Below are 20,775 nucleotides of genomic sequence, written 5' to 3' on the forward strand. Positions count from 1 at the left end.
TAATTATTTCTCTAGGCTTAACACCCGGCACCCTACCACCCCTTTTTATTAATTTTTTATTATTATTAATAATTTATTTATGTGTGTATGCGTGTATATATACGTGTGTGTGTGTGTGTGTGTATATATATATATATATATATATATATATATATACATGTGTATGTATGTATGTGTGTATGTACGTGAATTTATGTAGATATATATATATATTTTTATTTATTTATTTTTATTTTTTTGTATTTACTTATCAATATATTATTTATTTATTTTATTATGTATATATATATATATATATATATATATATATATATATATATATATATATATATAATTTTTTATTTTTTTTTTTGCTTTTTTGCAACCACCTCCCCCTCTTACAGGTAATAATATTGTCCTGATCAGGAATAATGGAGATATGACTCTTAAGCTCAAAGGTGAAAGGACTCTGGCTTTGGCAGAGAAGGAGCCCCTAGAGAGAATAGGGCTGTTGCTCCTACAATGTATGAAGAAAGGTTGTATGATGTTGGGGCCTAGTGAAGCCCTGATGATGGAAGTCATCCTGTTTGTTTTATGTTCTTTAAATCTCTGTTCCTTGTGTTCATACTGTCGACATGTACAAACTAGTATACAGGTATGATTAACGGTGATATCAGAGCAGCTTCATGGAATGTTAATGGTCTCGACAACCCTGTTAAGAGAAGCAGAGTAATGTCTAAGATAAAAAGGGAAAATTCAGATACTATTTCTTCAAGAAACTCACTTATCCCCAAAAGAACATGAGAAACTACAAAAATTTGGATTCAGGAATGTATTTTACAGTTCTTTTAAGACAACTCATAAAAGAGGAGTCGCGGTGTTAATACATAATTCTTTACATTTTGAACTCATAAAGCAAATATGCGATAAAGAAGGCAGATATATACTGGTTCAGGGTAAAATTGAAGGGAGTCTGGTTACCCTCCTCTCTATCTATATGCCTCCAAATTATGACCTTCATTTTTTGAAAAAAGTGCTAGAAGTTATCTCAGTAGAATCACAGGGTATTTTAATTTGTGCAGGTGACTTTAACACAATCCATCTAATAACAAACGAATAGAAACACCACAAAGTAAATTACTAAAGAGGGGTATGGACAATATCGGCCTACTGGACGCTTGGCAGGAGATGCATCCAACGGAAATAGATTTTACCTATTTTTCTCCCCCCCACGCTGTATTTTCAAGAATAGATTTTTTCTTGATTTTTAAGAATGACCGACATAGACTAAAAAGCTGTGATATCGGTACTAGGAACTTGTCAGACCACTCGCCAGTATACTTAACACTTAACCTGGATATAAGACCCAAAAAAACCCACATGGAGGTTAAACACAAGCTTGCTAAATAATAAAAATGTTATAAAAGAAATAAAAACAGAAATAAAATATTTTCTAGAATTCAATGACAACGGAGAGGTCAACCCTAATATTTTATGGGACACATTGAAGGCAGTTATAAGAGGCAAGTTTATATCATTAAGTTCCGCTATGAAGAAAGAGAAGGAAAAAGAACTAAATAAATTGGAAACCAAGTTAAAAGACTTGGAGAACTTGCAAATCAAAAATAAACTTGATTATATTAATGCACAAATCCAAGAGACAAGGAGTAAAATTTTGGATATACATAAAAGAGAGGAAGAAAAAAATTACAAATTCCTAAAACAATCATTTTATGAAGCTGGGCCAAAGGCAACAAAACTACTAGCAAGAAAAGTTGACAAAAAGCAAATGATGCACTCAATTTGCTCCATAACTGACCCACAGACAGGAATAGCAGAAAACAGTTTGGATGGTATTGATAAAGCTTTTCAAACATATTATAGAGAACTTTATGCGCAACAAGATCAAAGTAAAATAGAGGATGTCAAGGCATTCCTCAACTCATTGGACTTGCCAAGAATTGGAAAATGTCAGAACAAAAGTTTAACTGAACACATCACTGAAAAGGAACTGAAAATGGCAATAAAAAAATTAAAAAATAATAAATCACCCGGTACTGACGGTCTTCCAGGCGAATGGTATAAGACATTTGAAGAACTATCCCCTGTATTACTAAAATCATTAAATTGGACATTAGGAAAAATGACAACACCGCCATCATGGTCTGAAGCAATTATAACAGTAATACCAAAAGAAGGAAAAAACAAAAATGTATGCAGTTCATATGGACCAATCTCGATCCTTAACCAAGATTACAAACTATATGCATCTATCTTATCCAATAGGCTAAAAGCGTTTGTCCCTGATCTGGTTGACGGGGACCAAACCGGGTTTGTCTCTGGCCGACAAACTAAGGATAATATCAGACGCTCACTTCACATAATTCATAATATTCAAACAAATAATCATTCAGCAGTAATAGCAAGCTTAGATGCGGAAAAGGCTTTTGATCGTGTGAATTGGGAGTACTTATTTCTAGTTTTGGAACGATTCGGTTTTTCACATATCGCAATCAACATTATTAAAACTTTATACTCGTCACCAACAGCTAGAATCAAGATAAACGGCCGCTTGACAGACACAATAAAGCTGGAGAGATCCACTCGACAAGGCTGCCCGCTCTCTCCAACTCTTTTTGCACTTTATATAGAACCTCTCGCCCAGGCAATTAGGGAGAACAATGATATTCATGGCATAGTAATAAATTCAAGAGAACATAAAATAGCACTGTATGCTGATGACATCCTCCTATATCTCCAGAGCAATCCATTCTGGCCGTCCTAAAGGTACTAGACATATTTGGCAGCTACTCGGGATACAGACTTAATATGTATAAAACACAGATTATGTATTTTAACTACTACCCATCGGGTGAGCTTAAAGATAAAATCCCTACTGACTGGTCTAAGAAAACAATCAAATACTTGGGTATATGGTTGACATACCTTTTAAACGACCTGTACAAAAAAAACTTTGAAACTGTAAATAGGAGAATTAAACAAGACCTCACGCAGTGGTCGGGATCTATATTTGATTTTAATTCAAGAATTGAGGTAGTTAAGATGTCAGTATTACCTAGGTTATTATACTTATATATTTCCTTGCCTATTAGAATCCCTCACTCTCAGTTTTGTGAGTGGGACAAATTGATATCTCGCTTTATTTGGAAGGGGAAAAAACCCAGGATTAGATACAGCACTCTTACAATTAGGAAAGAAAAAGGGGGGTTATCACTCCCAAATCTTTATGATTACTACCTTGCAGCCCAACTCAAAACAGTAGCACAGTGGTGTGATCATACTTACGAGGCTGGGTGGAAAGACTTAGAAACCAAGTGTGGAAACATTCCAATACAAGCTCTGATTGGGGATCAGAAACTTGCAGCTGCATGCCGGAAAAAATTAGACCCCCGAGTGTCATTCACCCTTTTGACCTGGTTTGAAGTGGTCAAGAAATTAAACTTGAATAACCAGATACCAATTCTTAAATGGGCTGCCTATGACTCAGATTTCACCCCTAACCAATTAGATTCCAGTTTTAAAAGCTGGTCACAGAAAGGAATAACAGCTTATTGCAGGATACTGGACAAAAATACACTACCAAGCTTCCACACATTTCAACAAAAATATGGTTTAGGAAAAGGGGACTTCTTTAGATATTTGCAACTTAGACAATATTTTTTTTCAAACATATTAAAAGACTCCATCTCAGAAACTAACGAGATAAGCCTGACAAGATTACCATCTCCAAACTTTATCAGGGATTGTTGAGATCCAGAGGAGTGTCAACAGATTACATTAGAAAAAGATGGGAGGATGAGTTGAAAACTGAAATATCACAAGAACAATGGGACAATATGTGTGAATCTGCTGCTTCAACCTCCTCCTCAAACTATTGGCGTGAGTTCAGTTGGAAAAATTTGCTGCGTTTTTTTAGGACACCGAAGCAGCGGTTTCATGGAAACCCGAATGCTTCTAAATGCTGGAGAGGATGCGGGGATGAAGAGGCAAATCACTGTCATATTTTCTGGTCCTGCATAAAGATCAAGTCTTATTGGAAAGACGTTTTGGAGAAGGTTGAGACAATTTTAGATCTTAAACTCCAACAACCTACCATGTTCTCATTGCTTGGAGCTGTTCCTGAGAGTTTGAATGTGAGTGACAAATATTTACTAAAAATCTTCAGTGCTACAGCCAAGAAACTGATCACTCGAAAATGGCTACAACCTGACCAACCAACAATAAAGAACTGGCTGGAACTGGTGGAGGAAACCCACAAAATAGAAAAGTTAACATTCTTGCTGAGACTGCAGTCGGATCTTTATAAAAAGAGATGGAGCAAATGGACTAGATTTCTAGAAAACAATAACTGATCAGGTCACTTGTACTGTCACTTCAAAAGCTGCTCAAAAATCCAAAGATCGAAATGTAAATTTGTATGCTGTTTTCATCCTGTATCTTTTCATATTTATCAGAATGTAAGTAACTCTTCTTGTCGACAGTGGTTTTCGTTCTGTGTTCTGTATGTGATTGTTAATGAAACGCATTCAATAAACATAAAGTATAAAAAAAAATAAGAAAAATAAAAAAAATTAATGAAAAAATCCCAAAATATTAATAGTAATTATTTTTAATGATCCGCGGAAGCCCTGGATCATTTCTGCATGTTTTGCTGCTTTGAATTGAATCATCTGGCGCATGCTCTCTACCATCTCCAAGGAACTCAGAGCGGAGCGACGGGAGCCACAATGGAGGCTGTAGGCTTTGCTTTGAGCAGCCGGTCTGGAGCTCAGCGGGGCGGAGCGCTGACGGAGTATGTGGGATTTCAGGGTTAGCATGACATGTTGGTCATTTTGCTGTTAGCATAAACAAAAACGTGTTGCACAATGCTTGCACACTGTTGCACTTTTATCCACAACTTTCTTTCCGCCGTCATCGTAGGTCACTCTAAATGCAAAGTGGTCCCATACAGCAGACCTATAAAGTGCTGCTGGCGCGTCTTCCAACTCCTGTTCTTTCCCACTCGCCATACCCACACAATTCTCCACAACAACTGATTTTTTTCCCTGCTACACCCGGCTACGCTGCTTCGCTTCTTCTTGTTTACTACTGGTGGTTGGCTTTGGTCGCAGTACCGCCACCTTCTGATCTGGAGTGTAAACGCTTCGCCTATGAGAAACAGGAGCAGCGCATGAACCGAACGAAACACACGTGAACCGAACCGAGACAGTCGAACCGAACGGTTCAGACGGTTTTCATATACCGTTCCATCCCTAATAAAAATATATTAAATTTGAGTTACTCATTTCTGTCTTTGTTTTTCCAGACCGCCTGCAGGACTATGTTGGAAAAGAAGAGGTTTTCCCTGAGCAGCAGTTCTCTAAGCAGGAGAGGAATTCCAGTTTGGACCAAGCAGAACAAGAATCTCTGCAGATAAAAGAAGAGCAGCAAAAGCCAGAACATCCCTGGATAAAAGAGGAAACCATGGAGCTCAACATAAGTGAGCACGAAGAGCAGCTTATTTTAAAGCAAGAGACGGAAGATACAGGAGAGAAACCTTTCCCATGTTCGAGATGTGGAGAAAGGTTTCTAAAAAATGAAAATTTATTGGTTCACATGAGAACTAACACATGTCAGAAGATTTACAAATGTCTGTCCTGTGGAAAAAGCTTCACTCATAAATCAAATCTTTATAGACATGCCAAAACTCACACAGGTGAGAAGCCTTTCAAATGTGAGACCTGTGGAAAAAGCTTTTTTCGGTCTTCTGATCTTAATAAACACACCACAACTCACACAGGTGAGAAGCCGTTCAAATGTGTCTTTTGCGGAAAAGGCTTTTCTCAGACATCTGATCTGTATAAACACACCAGAATTCACACAGGTGAGAAGCCATTCTCCTGTAGTATTTGTGGCAAAAGTTTTATTAGAAAAAATAGCTTGACATCCCACATGAGAACTCACACGGGTGAGACGCCTTTCAAATGTGAGTACTGTGGAAAAGGCTTTACTGAAAAAGGTGCTCTTCATAAACACATCAGAATTCACACAGGTGAGAAGCCGTTCTCCTGTACTCTTTGTGGCAAAAGTTTTATAAGAAAAAATAGCTTGACATCCCACATGAGAATTCACACGGGTGAGACGCCATTCAAATGTGTGTCCTGTGGAAAAAGCTTTACCGAAAAAGGCACTCTTAATAAACACATGAGAATTCACGCAAGTGCAAAGCTCTATAAATGTGACTTCTGTGGAAAAGGCTTTTCTCATAGATTTGTTCTATGTAACCACACCAGAATTCACACAGGTGAGAAGCCGTTCTCCTGTACCGTTTGTGGCAAAGGTTTTATTAGAAAAAGTAGCTTGACTTCTCACATGATAATTCACACAGGTGAGACACCTTTCAAATGTGTGTCCTGTGGAAAAAGCTTTACTGAAAAAGGCTCTCTTGACAAACACATCAGAATTCACACAGGTGAGAAGCCGTTCTCCTGTCCTCTTTGTGGTAAAAGTTATAGTCAACATGGTAGTTTGAGTTATCACATGTCAACTCATGTGTGAAATGATTGCCATCCATGAAACAGATCTTAAAAAGAAAGATATTTATTGGTTTACACAAGAAGTTACATCAGTTGATGCTACAGAAATGAAAAGGAGACTTTTTCCTTGTTTTACCTGTGATAAAATGTCCATCTAGAAACTCATTACAACGGTTTCTTTTTTTATTCAGTAGATGATTTAACACTAAGACTCCAAGAATTGTAATCGTACTAGAACTGCCACTGGCCGTCAATTTGACGGGTGACATTTTTCCCAATGAAACGCATGAGTAGTGATGATGTCATCAACTGAAATGGTTCTAGTTGTGATATAAACCCATTGTGGATATGTAAACCTTAAGCAGATCTAATATATATTTTTTAATGGCTATATTGTATGCTGTTATTATTTGTGTTCTAAATTAATATTAAAAATAAATCCGTAGAGTAAGACTGTTTAACTACACAGGTTTAAAGTTTGAAATGACAATTTTATGTACATAAATTGATTGATTCCCCCCAAACATTTCCTGCAGACCACCTTTTCAAATTTATGACAAACGTAATATGACCTTTTTTTTGTGCAGCGCTGAAGCTCCTGGCGCTGTTTTCTGTGCCTCGCAAACGCTGCTCTACTGTGGGGGAGGGGCTGGAAACCTGCGGTTTGCCCGCAACTGTTTTACCAATTCAAGGATAAAATCTCTGCGTAAAAAAGTGACAGTTCCTGAACAAAACCAGAGCGTTTATAGCTGATATTTCCAGGAGATCATAAATTACAGCCACAGGCCACCTTCGCATCAGAACTTTTACAGAATCCTTTCTAATCATCTGATCCGACACATCCACACCGACCTGTGTGTGGTTCTAGTAGACTACGGGCTCTGGTTTGGTTTTTGGGCTGTTGAATGGACCGGCTGAGGTGTGGGCAGTGCTTCAACAAAAGTTTTACTATTGTCTGATACGTCTGCGTTTTCCCAGGGGATGATTGATCATCCTCACACTCGCTGTCAGAATCTGAGCTGCTTCCTCCCCAGTCCTTATTGTTCTCTCCCTCTCCGCTCGAATCACTATCATCAATATTTTGAAGGATTTCTAAAGCCTGTTTCGCTGTTAGAATTCTTCTGAAACCCATTTTTCCGTATTAGCCAAAGAGTTCTATGTAGAATGTTGGTTGCTAGGCAACGGTACTGAATGTCAATCAACCGTGGGAAGAATTTACAATGCAACTAATAGAGCCGTCAAAATGACGGCTGTGGGAGATCAAGGTAGAATTAAACATTTATTTTTTACCTTTAAATTTTATTTAAAAAACTATGTAAAAATGAAGGAAATGTAGAAACAGATAAAGTCGGTTAACATGAGCAGCATAACATTAATTTTAAATGTATTCCCTTTAAAATCTCAGAGCCGTCAAAATGACGGCTGTGGGAGTTCTAGTTTTAATAACCTGCTGTTATTTAGGGAAAATGTCGTCTGTTTTATAGAACTAGTTTTTATTTCATTATTTTCTGTACTCATGTTTCATGTATTCACTTCTAGATTGATGAACCATGCAGAAATAAAAACCTCATGGATTGTAAAAATTGCTTCTTTATATGCTTTAATGTAAATCAAAAACATTCTTTATCTGTTTTCTCTGACATTTTGAGACAACCTAATTCTGTAATATGACTGTTTGATAGTATTAAAATACTTGAGTTAATTAAGGAATGCATCTTTGTGGTCAATGTTTGGTTAATTCACTTACTCAAGATTTAGTTTAAACAGATGAGTTTCTACATGTTAGTCCTTTGGAAGAAGTTGAGACTTCAAATAAACCCTGAACACAGGATGGAGCAGTGAGATCCTGGTTGAACCATCACTGGTTATGCTGCCTTCCTTTCGTATTTAGAGGTTGGAGCTTTTTAGCTTCTACATAAATTCTAAAAACTTTATTCAAAATGATCTAAACATTGCTTAAGCAGGGATGATATTGTAATTGCACTGAATTTGGAAAAGCCTCTCAGGGCTTTTTTCGTCAACTATGATGAAGTTATTTAGTTGATGCTCCTTTTGTTTCATGACTGTAACGAGAACTGATGAGCTAAACATGGATCTTTGATGATGTAAACATGACGACTCATTGGTGAGGGATTTCTGTGACTGGAAGAGACTAAATAAAAATGTTAGCGGGTGGTCTGTCAGATGTTTAAAATGCATCATTGTGCTGTAATCCACCCGGCTGTACCAGCCGTTCTGCTGCAGCCTGTTTGGTCACGCCCCCCACCCGGCGTGCAGCAGTGCACTTTCTGTATAACCACAGAAGGACCATGGTAGCAGTGGCGAGGGTGAAAGTAATCCAGAATGGTCCAGTACAGCGCACTCAACTTTGACAAACTCTGTTCTTCCAGCTGTGCTTTGGCAGATATGCGTCTCTACGCCCACTTTGCTCAGAGTCTGTGCTTTATGCTCCACATTGATGGTTGCTTTCAGCAATATGGCTCTTCGTGCCCTTGCTACTTAATAAACTATATATGGCTGATCATTCTCTGCCAAGCGTAAAAATGTATTTATTTTTTTTTGCATAACAAGATTTTATTTTTTCCAGCTCACAAGAGGTGATGCAAAACCTTCTTTAATTTCTAGCAAAAGCAATCCCTAAATTGTATCGAAATCAAATATTTCATTGCATACTGTTTATTTTTGGAAGACCAGGAATGTTACATAGTTCTTTAAATATTTCTTTCATAGTTCTTACTTCCATGTATTTGAATATTTCAGCATTTTTGTTAACATATTCATGAAATTTAGGTCTGGATTTCCATAATATTACACAGCAATTATAGTCTGATAAACCAGACTAAATGTGTAATTTAGTCTGGCCCAAATGAATGAGACATCGGAAGATTGTTGATGAGAACAACCTGTTGTTTTTCAAACCATGTCTGTGCCTATTGGCCAACGCTCTGACCAATGAGCGCAACAGACTGTGACGTAAGTGTGACAGAAAGCTGGGGGGGGGAGTGTAAACAAACAGCCTGTCGGTAAAACGGCGAAAATGTGCTTCTTAAAAATGAATGAGCGTAGATCAGGTTTCGGCAAAAACCCAAAGTCTAATCATTCCGTAAAAATTCAAAAAATATTTTACGGAATGACTACGACCTGGATGACTGAGAACCTTCATCACCAAAGTCTAATCCTTCCAAAGCTGATTCCAAAGCTGAGTCAAACAAGAACTGTTCAATAGTTGTTGTTGTAGAGACGTGTCAGCCATGACAGCCCGACAACATCCAGAGCTCTAAGATACTCAGGACGGATCTCGTCCACCCCCGAAGCCTTGCCACCGTGGAGTTTTTTGACCACCTCGGTGACTTCAGCCTGGGTGATGAACGAATCCAGCCCCAAGCACCCCATCTCTTCTTCCCCCACGGAAGACGTGTCTGTTGGGTTGAGGAGATCCTCAAAGTATTCCTTCCACGGCCCGACAATATCCTCCTTCAAGGTCAGCAGCTCCCCACTCCCACTGAAAACAGTGTTAGCGAAGCACTGCTTTCCCCTCCAGAGGCGCCGGATGGTTTGCCAGAATCGCTTTGAGGCCAACCGATAGTCTTTTTCCATGGCCTCTCCGAACTCCTCCCAGGTCCAAGATTTTGCCTTTGCAACCACCTGGGCCGCGACACGCTTGGCCTCACGGTACCTGCTTGCTGCTTCAGGAGTCCCACAAGCCAGCCAAGCTCGATAGGACTCCTTCTTCAGCTTGACAGCATCCCTTACTATCGTTGTCCACCAGCGGGTTCGGGGATTGCCACCACGATAGGCACCCCAAACCTTACGGCCACAGCTACGGGCAGCCGCATCGACAATAGAGGCAGGGAACACAGCCCATTCGGACTCCATGTCTCCAACCTCCCTCGGAACCTGAGAGAAGCTCTCCCGGAGGTAGGAGTCCCTGACCGAGGGTTCCACCAGACGTTCCCAGCAGACCCTCACTATGCTGCCGAGTTTGGGCCTCCGCCCCTCTCTTCACCAGAGTGTCCAAAGCCATGCGGCCGAAGATCAGAAGATATGACTACAAAGTCGATCATCGCCCTTTGCCTAGGGTGTCCTGGTGCCAGGTGCACCGATGGACATCCTCATGCCTGAACATGGTGTTCATTATGGACAATCCGTGACTTGCACAGAAGTCCAATAATGAGACACCACTCGGGTTCAGAGCTGGGGGCCCATTCCTCCCGATCACGCCCCTCCAGGTGTCACTGTCATTTCCCACGTGGGCGTTGAAGTCTCCCAGTAGAATGATGGAATCCCTGGGAGGAGCGCTTTCTAACACCTCCCCAGGGATGCTAAGAAGGCCTGGTACTCTGTACTGCCATTCGGACAATAGGCCGAAACAACTGTCGGGGTCCTTTTCCACTTTATTCCTCTAAATGATGATATACTGCAACCAGCAGCATGGATAAGATCTCCAACTACTAGGAGCTGGTGTTGGATTTATCTGTATATATATAAAGAAAAAGTGAAAGTAAACCTTGAATCTTTTTGCTATAACAGATCTGAGATCAGCAGAGAAACCTCCATCAGCCACTCCACCCTGCAGCCTCCACATAAACTTTCTGAATTTAAGAATAAACTTTGCTGCAAAGGTCTGAGTGGAACAATATACTGTTTAAGGTGCGGGAAAGTCATTGTTGATCTTGTTCTGATGTTTGAACATCTTTGAGTGGGAGAGGTTTCATTTTAGAACTGGTTCTAACTGGATAAACCCGACTGGCTGCAGGAAGGACTCCTCTAGCCTGTAGCTCCACTCGTCTCTGCTGCCTCTGAGCCAAAGGAGGTCAATGAGAGAGCAGCAGAGCATGGCTGCAGAGGCACAGAGGTTTGTAGTTTGAACAATAGCTGTGGTAACAGAACTGATTTAAAACAAGCTGAACAATGCTCTGGATAAACAGACATCTCTGATGCATGTTCAGTGAGCAGCTGAGGGGTTACTGGATCATTTGTGGTGTTTTAAAGGTTTGAATGCTGCGATTTCCACAGTAGAAGCCCACCAGGATTCATGTCTTTGGACCAGTTTATTCTGAGGTACTTATCAAAAGTTTTTAAAGAACTCATGAGCACAAAGGATGATGGGAATTCCTCTGTACCTACAAGTCAGTAAACGCAGCAGTCGGCCTGATTTAGCCTCCACTGTCCTCCAGTCTGTGCAAATGGATTCATGCTTGCTTGAGAAGAAATGCATTCATTGATACATAAGGAGTCAAAAAAGTGTTCAAACAGCCAGAATGTTTAACTTTACAGACTTTAATGGATTTAATGAAACAGATACACACAGAGGCATTTATTACTGTAAAATAAAATAAAAAACAGATACGTCAGTTATAGATTTAACCCTTTAAAATCTCACAAATGTGTCATTCATATAAATTCAGCTCCTTTATTCTAATACCCCTAATGGAAACCCGTCAGCAGCAGATTGCCTGAGTAGATAGCCAGTCCAGAGTCCAAAGGTCAGTCAGTATAATTCCAGCCGGTCTGTTTGTCTCCTCAGAGGTTCTTCAGAGAACATTAGAGAACAACCAGCATCATAGAAACCAAAGAACCCTGCAGATGGTTCAGGGAGCAAGATCTAGATCAGTTTAGAGCAGCGTTCGCTACTAGAAGCATCTCCAAAGCTTTGAACATCCTCCAGAGCTCTGATCAATCCATTACCTGAACATGAAGAGAGGATGGAGCACCTGCAGACCTACCAGGACATAGACATCCACCCAGACTGACAGGCTGGAGGAGGAGATCAGAGAATCAGCAACGAGTTACCTCTGGAGGAGCTGCAGAGGTTCAGCTAAGGCGGGAAAATCTCTACTATGTTGACAGAGAAACAGAAGAAGTTCTGTTTGTAAGAAGCCATGATGCAGAAACAGCAAACAACAAGTTTCTCTGCTCAGATTTAACAAAGAAACTCTGATTCACGTCTACAGAGTAAATGTTACAGTGTTAAAGTAACACTTTAAGAGTAGATTTGGTCCCAGACTAAGTCAGAATGGGACTAAATGTACACTGCAACATTTACTGTGCAAAATGCATCATGTGGAGGAAAAAACAAACTGAGACACGGCAGGATCCTGAGCTCCACCTCTGGGGCTTTGATACTTCTGACTAAAACAGACCCTAGAAAGATGGTGGGACGTCAAAACTGAGATCCTCTGGCATCAATCAGATGCAGCTGGAGTTGGTCAGTTGATCACAGATAATAGGGGCGTATTTTCTGACCCCATGATGGGTTTTCCTCCAGAGGCTGAGGACTACAGCAGAAGGCAGAGCTATAGAGCATCAGTGCTCTGCTGTCCAGACTATGTGATACAACATGAAACATGTGACGACAGTTTTTACCTTTAAACTACTTTTTTTTTTTTTTTTACAATTTTACATCAAAATATATAAGTCATCTTTGGTTAAGATTAAAGTCTTGCAAATCTAAAATGGAGTTTAAGTTTGAGCAGGAGATCAAGAGATCAATTTCTCTCTTATCTGGAACATGAAACTGTTGTGGAGGAGGTCAGAGTTCAAGTAGACCTGCTCCATGAACGCTGAATAACCTGAAGTTACCTGGGTAGATTCGTTGTTCTGCTCTCGGACATTTACAGGAAGTCCTGGTGAGGTTCTGATGACAGTAAGAGCTTTGCTTTAAGCATCATCTCCCTCAGGAGCTGTGGTCTGACATGACGGACTGTTACTACCAGAAAGGCTAAAGCAAAGACCAGCAGCGTCAGGCAAACTGGCAGAAGGATGGAGCCTTCCTTCAGACCTTCCTCCTCCTCTTCATCCAGGAGCTCTCCTGCCTCCTTCCTTTTGCTCTCTTCGTACTCAAAGTTTTCATCTGAATCCACGTCCTCTGCAGAGGAGAATCAGTTAGTCTGATCTATCAGCTACTGCAATCAGATTCTCATCAACAACTCCTGAGAGCAACAGACTCACCTGGAGGAGTAGTGTTAGGAGGTGGAGGAGGAGCAACATCCAGGTGGATGGTGCAGATGGGACCCTCTTCCAATTCATCTTCCTCTGAGCCCTTGTGGACCAGTCTACAGTGATATGTTCCAGTGTCATAAGTTCTGGCGTCGTCCAGAACCAAAGACACGTCTCCCTTCTCCATGAGTCTGTCCTGCAGGTCCACCCGGTCCCAGAAAGAAGGCTTCTGGTAGGATTTATCAATCTGCTCGTCTCGATAGAGAAGGACGAATTCATCCCCCAGATCGTCTCTGCTCCATTCCACAGCGACGGCCGTGTAGTTGAAGGAATGTTGGCATGGCAGAACGACCGTCTGTCCGGCTTCAGCTGACACGTTTTTATGGACTGCAGGAGAGGAGACAGCAGAGAGGTCAGAGGTCAAGGTGGAGCTGTGATCCTCCACCGCTGCTTCAGAGAGAAGACAGGGACACCAGGAGCCACCAGTGGCCACGCTTCCATGGCCAAAGTATCACTGGATTGAAATGTTTGGATTAAAAAGTTAAAGAATAACCATTTCTACAAGTTAACAGAATAAACGGACAATCAGACTAAAACGTGAAAAGATGCCAGTCAGAAAATTCTGATTCAGTAGGAATGGAATGAAACTACTTGATACGGAACCTTTTCATGATGAGTTTTTCTAATGTTTGTATGTTTTAGTTGCAGTTTTGTTGAATTAAAGCTGTAGAATAACAGGAGTCAGAGAAACTCACACTCAGACCAACAGAGGACGGTTTCTGACAGTAGAACCCAGCTGATGAAGAGCGATGAAGCAGACATGGTGGTTCTCAGAGCTGCTGGAAGGCATTTAGATCAAGTCAACCAAGCTGTCAGATCATCTAAAGGAACATCATGGTTTTATATAGCAGAAAGTGACTTACCATGTGACATGCCTCGACGTGTTATGAATGAATGCTGTCTTCATAAAGTGACTTTTTGTGTCGCTGTTCTGTTCAACAAAGGTCTCCTCTGTTGAACTGCCTGACAGATCAGTGATCTAGAAATAAAGTTTTATTCACATACCTGGTATTTGCACTTCCTCCTAGACGAACTACCACAGGAGAGAAAAGAAGTCAACAACATGCAGAACAAGAGAGGAAAAGATAGATAGACGGACGGACTGAGATACATACACACACACATATGTTGTGTCAAACTTCCCATTGACTTCCATAATAATTAAATATTCCTTTAAAATAAAGACTTCTGCATAAACACAGATTCATATGCTAATAGACACGTGCAAATTTCAGTCATCTGTTCAGTGTCCGCCTTATCCTTATCTAATGCATCTGGTTTTAAATAAGGATAATCTGGTTTGGGGAGGGTAACTGTTTCGAGGTCTTGCAGTGTTGTTCCTTGTGCTTTAAAACTGTGTGCCACAATTGAAAAAGGCAAGGCATGTTATTTGTGTAACATAATTCAGAACATGGACGAAAGTGAAAGTGCTTTACATGAATTTGACAATAAAAACAGACGAAAAATAAAAGCAGCAGAAAAACTAATAATAATACCTCAGTGAACTGCAGTGGCGGCTGGTGGAGTTCTCTCCAGGGGGGGCTATAACTTCAAAATAGACGTATACCAAAAACCAATCAAATATATACTAGGTTAATCACACAAGTATATTTATAATAATGCCAACAACAAAAATGACATTCTAAAATATTCTAAACAGTGCTTTTTTTTTGCTCTTTTTTAATACATTGTGTCAGACGATGACTTTTGAAAAAGGGGACAGGGAAAGCAGAATGAAGCGTTTGGTTAAGCTTCATAATGTTATCAATGCTTAGTAGCATCAGAAGATTGGTTTATAATGAAGCCTTAGAGGTGAATGATGACCAATACCAAATATCCATCCATTTTCTATCATACTTATCCCAAGCGAGGTGGCAAAGGGTGCTGGTGCTTATCTCCAGCTGTCACCGGGTAAGAGGCGGGGTCCACCCTGGACAGGTCTCCAGTCCATCTCAGGGCAGAGCAGCCCGCATGTTCACATATGCATGAATAACAATTAAAAGAAAAACTGTTTGAAAAAGAGTTTTGGAAGAAGTATAGACAAAAGGACAAAAAATCCTTTAGTTAGACAAAACATAAGTTTATTATTCACTACGATTTGACAAAAAGGTCTTGACAATGATGAAAAAACAAATTAAATTGACATAAAATTTACTTTACTCTCTTTTGTAAATCACATTAAAACAAATTTTCCTCCATAGATCATAATACTCATGATCAACGAGCAATATTTTAAAATAATGAATAATAATAGTAATAATACTTGTAATAATATACTGTATAAAATTTGTAAAACATAATAATATAATATATTAATATAAAACTTGTTGTTTATCATATTAATCTTTATTTGCAAATATATAATTTTGCATACATCTCATCCAGTTTGAGTTCAGTTTAAATCGTTTACTGAATAAATATGTGTAATCTAACTGAAAGGTAATTTTAAAATCTTGTGTTGGTCTTTAAAGGGTTGGAACATGGAAGAGATTATTGTAATATTATCTCTGACTCTTCTTTCATGTGATTTAAATGAGATCTAAGGCGCCTCCTATTCATTCTGACAGCAGCTGTCTGAACTGTGGTCTGATCCAAGATGGCCGCCATGTAGGCACGTCAGCCTCACTGCCGACAGGCAGCGTCCAACGAGGCGTCTGCGCATAAGCAGGTCGACCTCCCCAAGATGGCGCCCGTAATTCCTGAGCTGCAACAGTCTATAGGGCTTGGTCGTCATGACGTAAGCACTTCGCGTCGCCGCCATGTTGAATGCGTCTTTTACCGCGGCTCAAACTACTGCCTATGACTACCGCGTACTGTACTCCCTCTCAGCCGTGTTTTAATTTGATTAATTTCACCTTAACTTGATTTCAACCATGGTAAACCGTTGCTGTATTGCGGGCTGTAACAGCGCAACACGTGATCACCATGGGAAAAACATAGAAAATGGGTTAACTTTCCACCGCTTTCCTGCCTGGAGGCGCAACCATGGAGACCATGCGTCAGAGATAAAGAGTCGTCGGCTAGCTTGGATCGGGGCTGTAAGACGACCGAACATAACTTTCCACAGTATTCCAATGTCATTGAGAGTGTGTTCCCTGCATTTTCATTCTGGTAAGTTAAAGATGCACGGTTTTATTTTATAGCCTACTTTGTTTCTTTCCCTCAAAGTTGGGATCTTTTACGGGAAAATAATAAAAACGGGAAAAGGCTCAAATACGTGAGAAACCCGGAGGGTTGGCAGTTAACGTTACTAACTACACCTTTGAAACACATAGCAGCTAGTTAAAAGTAGATTAAATGCGTGAGTGGTTGTTAGCACTAGCGGTTAGCAGTTGCTAAACTAGCAGGTTCCAGAGCCCGTCTGATCACAGCTTACCTTCGTACGGATTACTGTGTTCCCACTGTTTGCTGGCTTTATGATCTGCAGCTCCTGAACCCATCCATTCATGAACTGCACATGAGACTCCAAGGACTTGTAGCTTCAGAACTGTTTTGAAGTATAGGCGCTCACTCATCGGTGCTCCACTCATTGTTTGGAACTTTATATGGATCCAAATGATTAATAATGCTGATTTTGTCACCATACCGGTCCCTGGCTTCTCTATTTAATGTGTCCCGGTAAATTCCAGTTCCTTTTCGGGATTTTAACATCTTTTTTCTCTCTACTTCTGTCTCTTCTTTCAACAACAACGTTGTGTCAGAGCTATGTTTACGTTTGCGTAGCAGTCAGTATGGCTGCGACGTCCCACAATGCAACGTGGATCCCGAGCCCTATGTGGGGCCTTTTATGAATGTCTAAGGTTCCTGCTTGTGTTGGGTTTTTCCAGAATTGCCAAAGAAAGGATTACATTTGGAGTTTTCTGGCGACCACTCGACTTTAGTTTTTTATTATAGTGGAAATGCGGTGACGTCACGCCCGCTTAATATCTACGTCTTAAAAATGGTGTTGCTCAAAAGATCATTCTGTTTTTGTTGATTTTGTGGCCGAATAGAACATATGTCCTCAAAGTATTAAATAAAGACTTTAGTATTTCTTAATTTCTCCTTTAAGTATATTTTTAGTTACTTTTTATTCATTTTGTTAACGGCCTATAGAATTCTGGAATTGGTTCATTTTTTTTTAGCAACAAACACAAAATAATAAAAGGAAAAAAAAACCCAATTCATTGTTTGTTGAACCAATATTTACATCATTTACATTTAATTTAATTTCAATAAAATTTTGATAAAAGTTGAAAGTCCACTTTACTTTGATCTGTAACTTTGGATTTGTAATATTAATGTGATTTTTAACTTAACATGCATTTGAATGATTGCTGACAAATACTTTATGGAATACAGTTTGTATTTTTTCAGAATTCGAAGCTGTTTTCGAAAGCAGTTTAATGCTGTTTAAATGCTAACTTTTGTTTTTATTCATAACCTTTTTCAGTTCAGCTTTTTTTTCCACCTCGAGTTTCAACTCAGGATGGCGAGCTACTTAATCACTGCAGATTAGCTGTAGGTCTTAATTGAACCAAACTCTTTTCTTTTTGCATTATAGGCTAAGAAAAGTCGGATTATTGATTGATGGACCATCAATCACCCTGCAAACAGAAGAACGGACTTGAAAATAGAAAAACTCTGGGTGTTATCAGGGTTTATTTATTTTTTGTTGCTGTTATTGTTGTTTTCCTGATGTGTTTTTTGTTCATACTTATAAGAAAATATTAATAATATAGTTATTATTGAATATCTCCCTAAATATATGCTAAAATATAAGTTTGAATACAATAATTTAATCATACTCCCTGTCTGTTGGTATTTTATTCACACAGGGGTGCCAAACCTTTCTGGCTGCTTATTACCATATAGTAAACATGTATTGTCTACCTTCTGACCAGTCTAACTAGGGAGTACCAATATGACAGCCTCTGCCTCACAGCACTGTGTACTACCAACAGCCTATCAGAAATCCAGTGAATAAATAGAGATCAGTGGTTCCTGCGGAGGGTCCGCCACATTAAGGGCCGTCCCAAACCGTATAGTGGGTAGGGCCAGTTGATCGTTGAACCCTTAATTAGCGAGTTCAGGCTCGCTGGAATTTGGCAGCAGGTGTAACGGCGAACTGGTGCCTGTGGAAACAGGCTCATCCAAATTGAAGTTCCGTTGGATTGCTGCATTTTCATGACACTGACAGAGAATCACAAGTTAGGAAAAAGAACACTGAAATGCGTCTTTACAGCACTTTCCCCTAACTTTTTATGTATTCTTTTCATTTATTATCCATTGATCCATTTTCTGGCACTCTTAATCCCTAGTGGGGTCACGAGGGGTGCTGTCACCGGGCGAGTGGTGGGGTCCACCTTGGACAGGTCTCCACTCCATCACAGGGCAACACAGAGACAAAAACCATTAACACACACACTCACACCTAAGGGGAATTTAGAGAAGCCAATTAACCCAACAGTCATGTTTTTGGACTGAGGGAGGAAGCCGGAGTACCCGGAGAGAACCATCACATGCTCAGGGAGAACATGCAAACATGAAAGACCCCAGGCTGGGAATCAAACCCACAACCTTCTTGCTGCAATGCAGCAGTGCTACCCACAGCGCCACTGAGTAGCCCTCCTTTGTTATCATTATTTATTATTAGTATCAGACTTAGCAACTATAGCTTTATCCAGCTGTCTTCTCCGGTGTACCGCAGCCCTTTGATCTCCTGCTGTGTTTTCTTCTTAGCTGGGCTGGAATATCAGGCCGAATCATCCAAGTTGTGCTGCTCTCTCTGCCTGGTTTTATACTGAAATTTTTTTTTCTGCTCCTTTCTTTGTTCTAGAACACATCTCACCTTAATTTAAGCTCTATGGAAAGTGGCTGTAATCCAGCCACTCCTTAACTAATGAAATGGAAGCATCTCAGTGTGATCTACTGGGGTCAGGGATACCTCGAAAAAGAAAAGTTTGGAAACTTTTTTTTTTAATGAAAACATTATTGAATATCATCTTCATCAATGGCAAGACAATAAGTAACATCACATCCACAAATGTTTGAGTTTAATTGAAACATTAAGAAATATAGAAATTATAGAGTGTGTCTTTAATAATACATCAGATATATGTTCAATTGAAATTATTTAGATTAAGATGTAAAATAGATGTAAAATAATACATCATGCCACACATTTAATTAAATTCTTTTAAGTACCTAGTCCTCTAATCTTAGTGTCTGGTGTAATGGTGTTTAAGATCCAGCAGGTGTCAGTATAGAACAAAGTGACATAGAGGAGGCCTCTCTTCACAGGGTTCATTTAGCCATCACTAATCTTTATAATCTCTATAAGGATATATTTCTACTCTCATAATTTAAGTCAGTCTAAACCTCAGTTAACTGTGTCTGCATAGATTCATCAGTCTGCACATCGATTTCATTGATCCAGTTACTAAATTCAACATCACACAAACTTGATGTTTCATCATATTTAAGCTTTTAAATGGTTTCTTTCACCTGCAACACATTTTCTTAGGTTAACTGCAAATGCTGCGAGCTGTTCTCCAAAACTGATAGCTTTGTGGCCCATAGAAAAACATTTTATTAGTTATTGTGTTATGGTTTTAGGTTTTAGGTATTCAACTTGCACACTTCCAGCATATTCAGGTTTGGTTCTGGTACAGTTTCTTTCTTTTTGTGCTGCTATTTTTGAACACATCTCCAGCCTCTAATGGTAAAAGGACAAAAAAGCAACGAGTTGAGTTCCTACTTCCTCGTTTGATTCAGCTACAGTATCAAAAACATTTTTAGAAATGCAGTGAGGTCATCTTGAAAAACGTGTGTGGCTTTTTCAGGCCCATAAAACATGCATAGTTCTAACCATATTTCTGAAAACATTCTCCTGAGCCTCTTGCAACATTATTCATTTTCATTTTCTGTTCACCTTTTTCTAAATATTCTCACAGTGAATCAAGGGAAAACATATTTGTTCTCTCCGATATTCTTCATACAATTCACTCTGGGCTTTTGGCCTTATTTTGCTCACTCACACAGTTCTAAGTCTCATCATACCATCACAGCCCTTATTTTCAGTCACACACTATATTTCAGCCACTCAGATATAGAGAAAGAACAAAAACAATAGAATAAACACAGAATATTTACAAAAGATCCTAGAAGTCTGCTTCTGCTCCTGCATGAAACACGAGGGAACTAAAACAGAGAAGAAAATAACACAAAAAAACACATTAATCAAAAGAAGTGTGAATACCCCATAGACACCAAGTCAATA

The 20,775-nt window shown here is 39.6% G+C and overlaps 2 protein-coding genes across 3 annotated transcripts; one reads left to right on the forward strand and one right to left on the reverse strand.

Moving 5' to 3' along the window:
* Window positions 1-418: 418 nt before the first annotated feature.
* LOC119793771 (gastrula zinc finger protein XlCGF57.1-like) lies at window positions 419-6,876 on the forward strand. Its single transcript, XM_038301034.1, has 2 exons — window positions 419-503; window positions 5,306-6,876. The coding sequence occupies exons 1-2, from the start codon at window positions 419-421 to the stop codon at window positions 6,535-6,537; spliced, it is 1,317 nt and encodes a 438-aa protein (XP_038156962.1). The 3' UTR covers window positions 6,538-6,876.
* A 6,016-nt stretch (window positions 6,877-12,892) lies between these two features.
* On the reverse strand, window positions 12,893-14,440 carry LOC119794012 (matrix remodeling-associated protein 8-like). 2 transcript variants are annotated; one of them, XM_038301355.1, is made up of 4 exons: window positions 14,378-14,440; window positions 14,210-14,290; window positions 13,467-13,841; window positions 12,893-13,383 (listed from the first exon to the last, which is right to left on the reverse strand). In XM_038301355.1, exons 1-4 carry the CDS (start codon window positions 14,385-14,387, stop codon window positions 13,130-13,132), a joined length of 720 nt encoding a protein of 239 aa, XP_038157283.1. In that variant the 5' UTR covers window positions 14,388-14,440; the 3' UTR covers window positions 12,893-13,129. The 2 variants fall into 2 exon arrangements, with proteins under 2 accessions (XP_038157283.1, XP_038157276.1); XM_038301348.1 differs by having other exon boundaries at window positions 14,210-14,293.
* Between the last annotated feature and the right edge of the window lie 6,335 nt (window positions 14,441-20,775).

The sequence above is a fragment of the Cyprinodon tularosa genome, unplaced genomic scaffold (genome assembly GCF_016077235.1).
Source record: "Cyprinodon tularosa strain WSP-4 unplaced genomic scaffold, ASM1607723v1 ctg1124, whole genome shotgun sequence".
Lineage (NCBI taxonomy): Eukaryota > Metazoa > Chordata > Actinopteri > Cyprinodontiformes > Cyprinodontidae > Cyprinodon > Cyprinodon tularosa.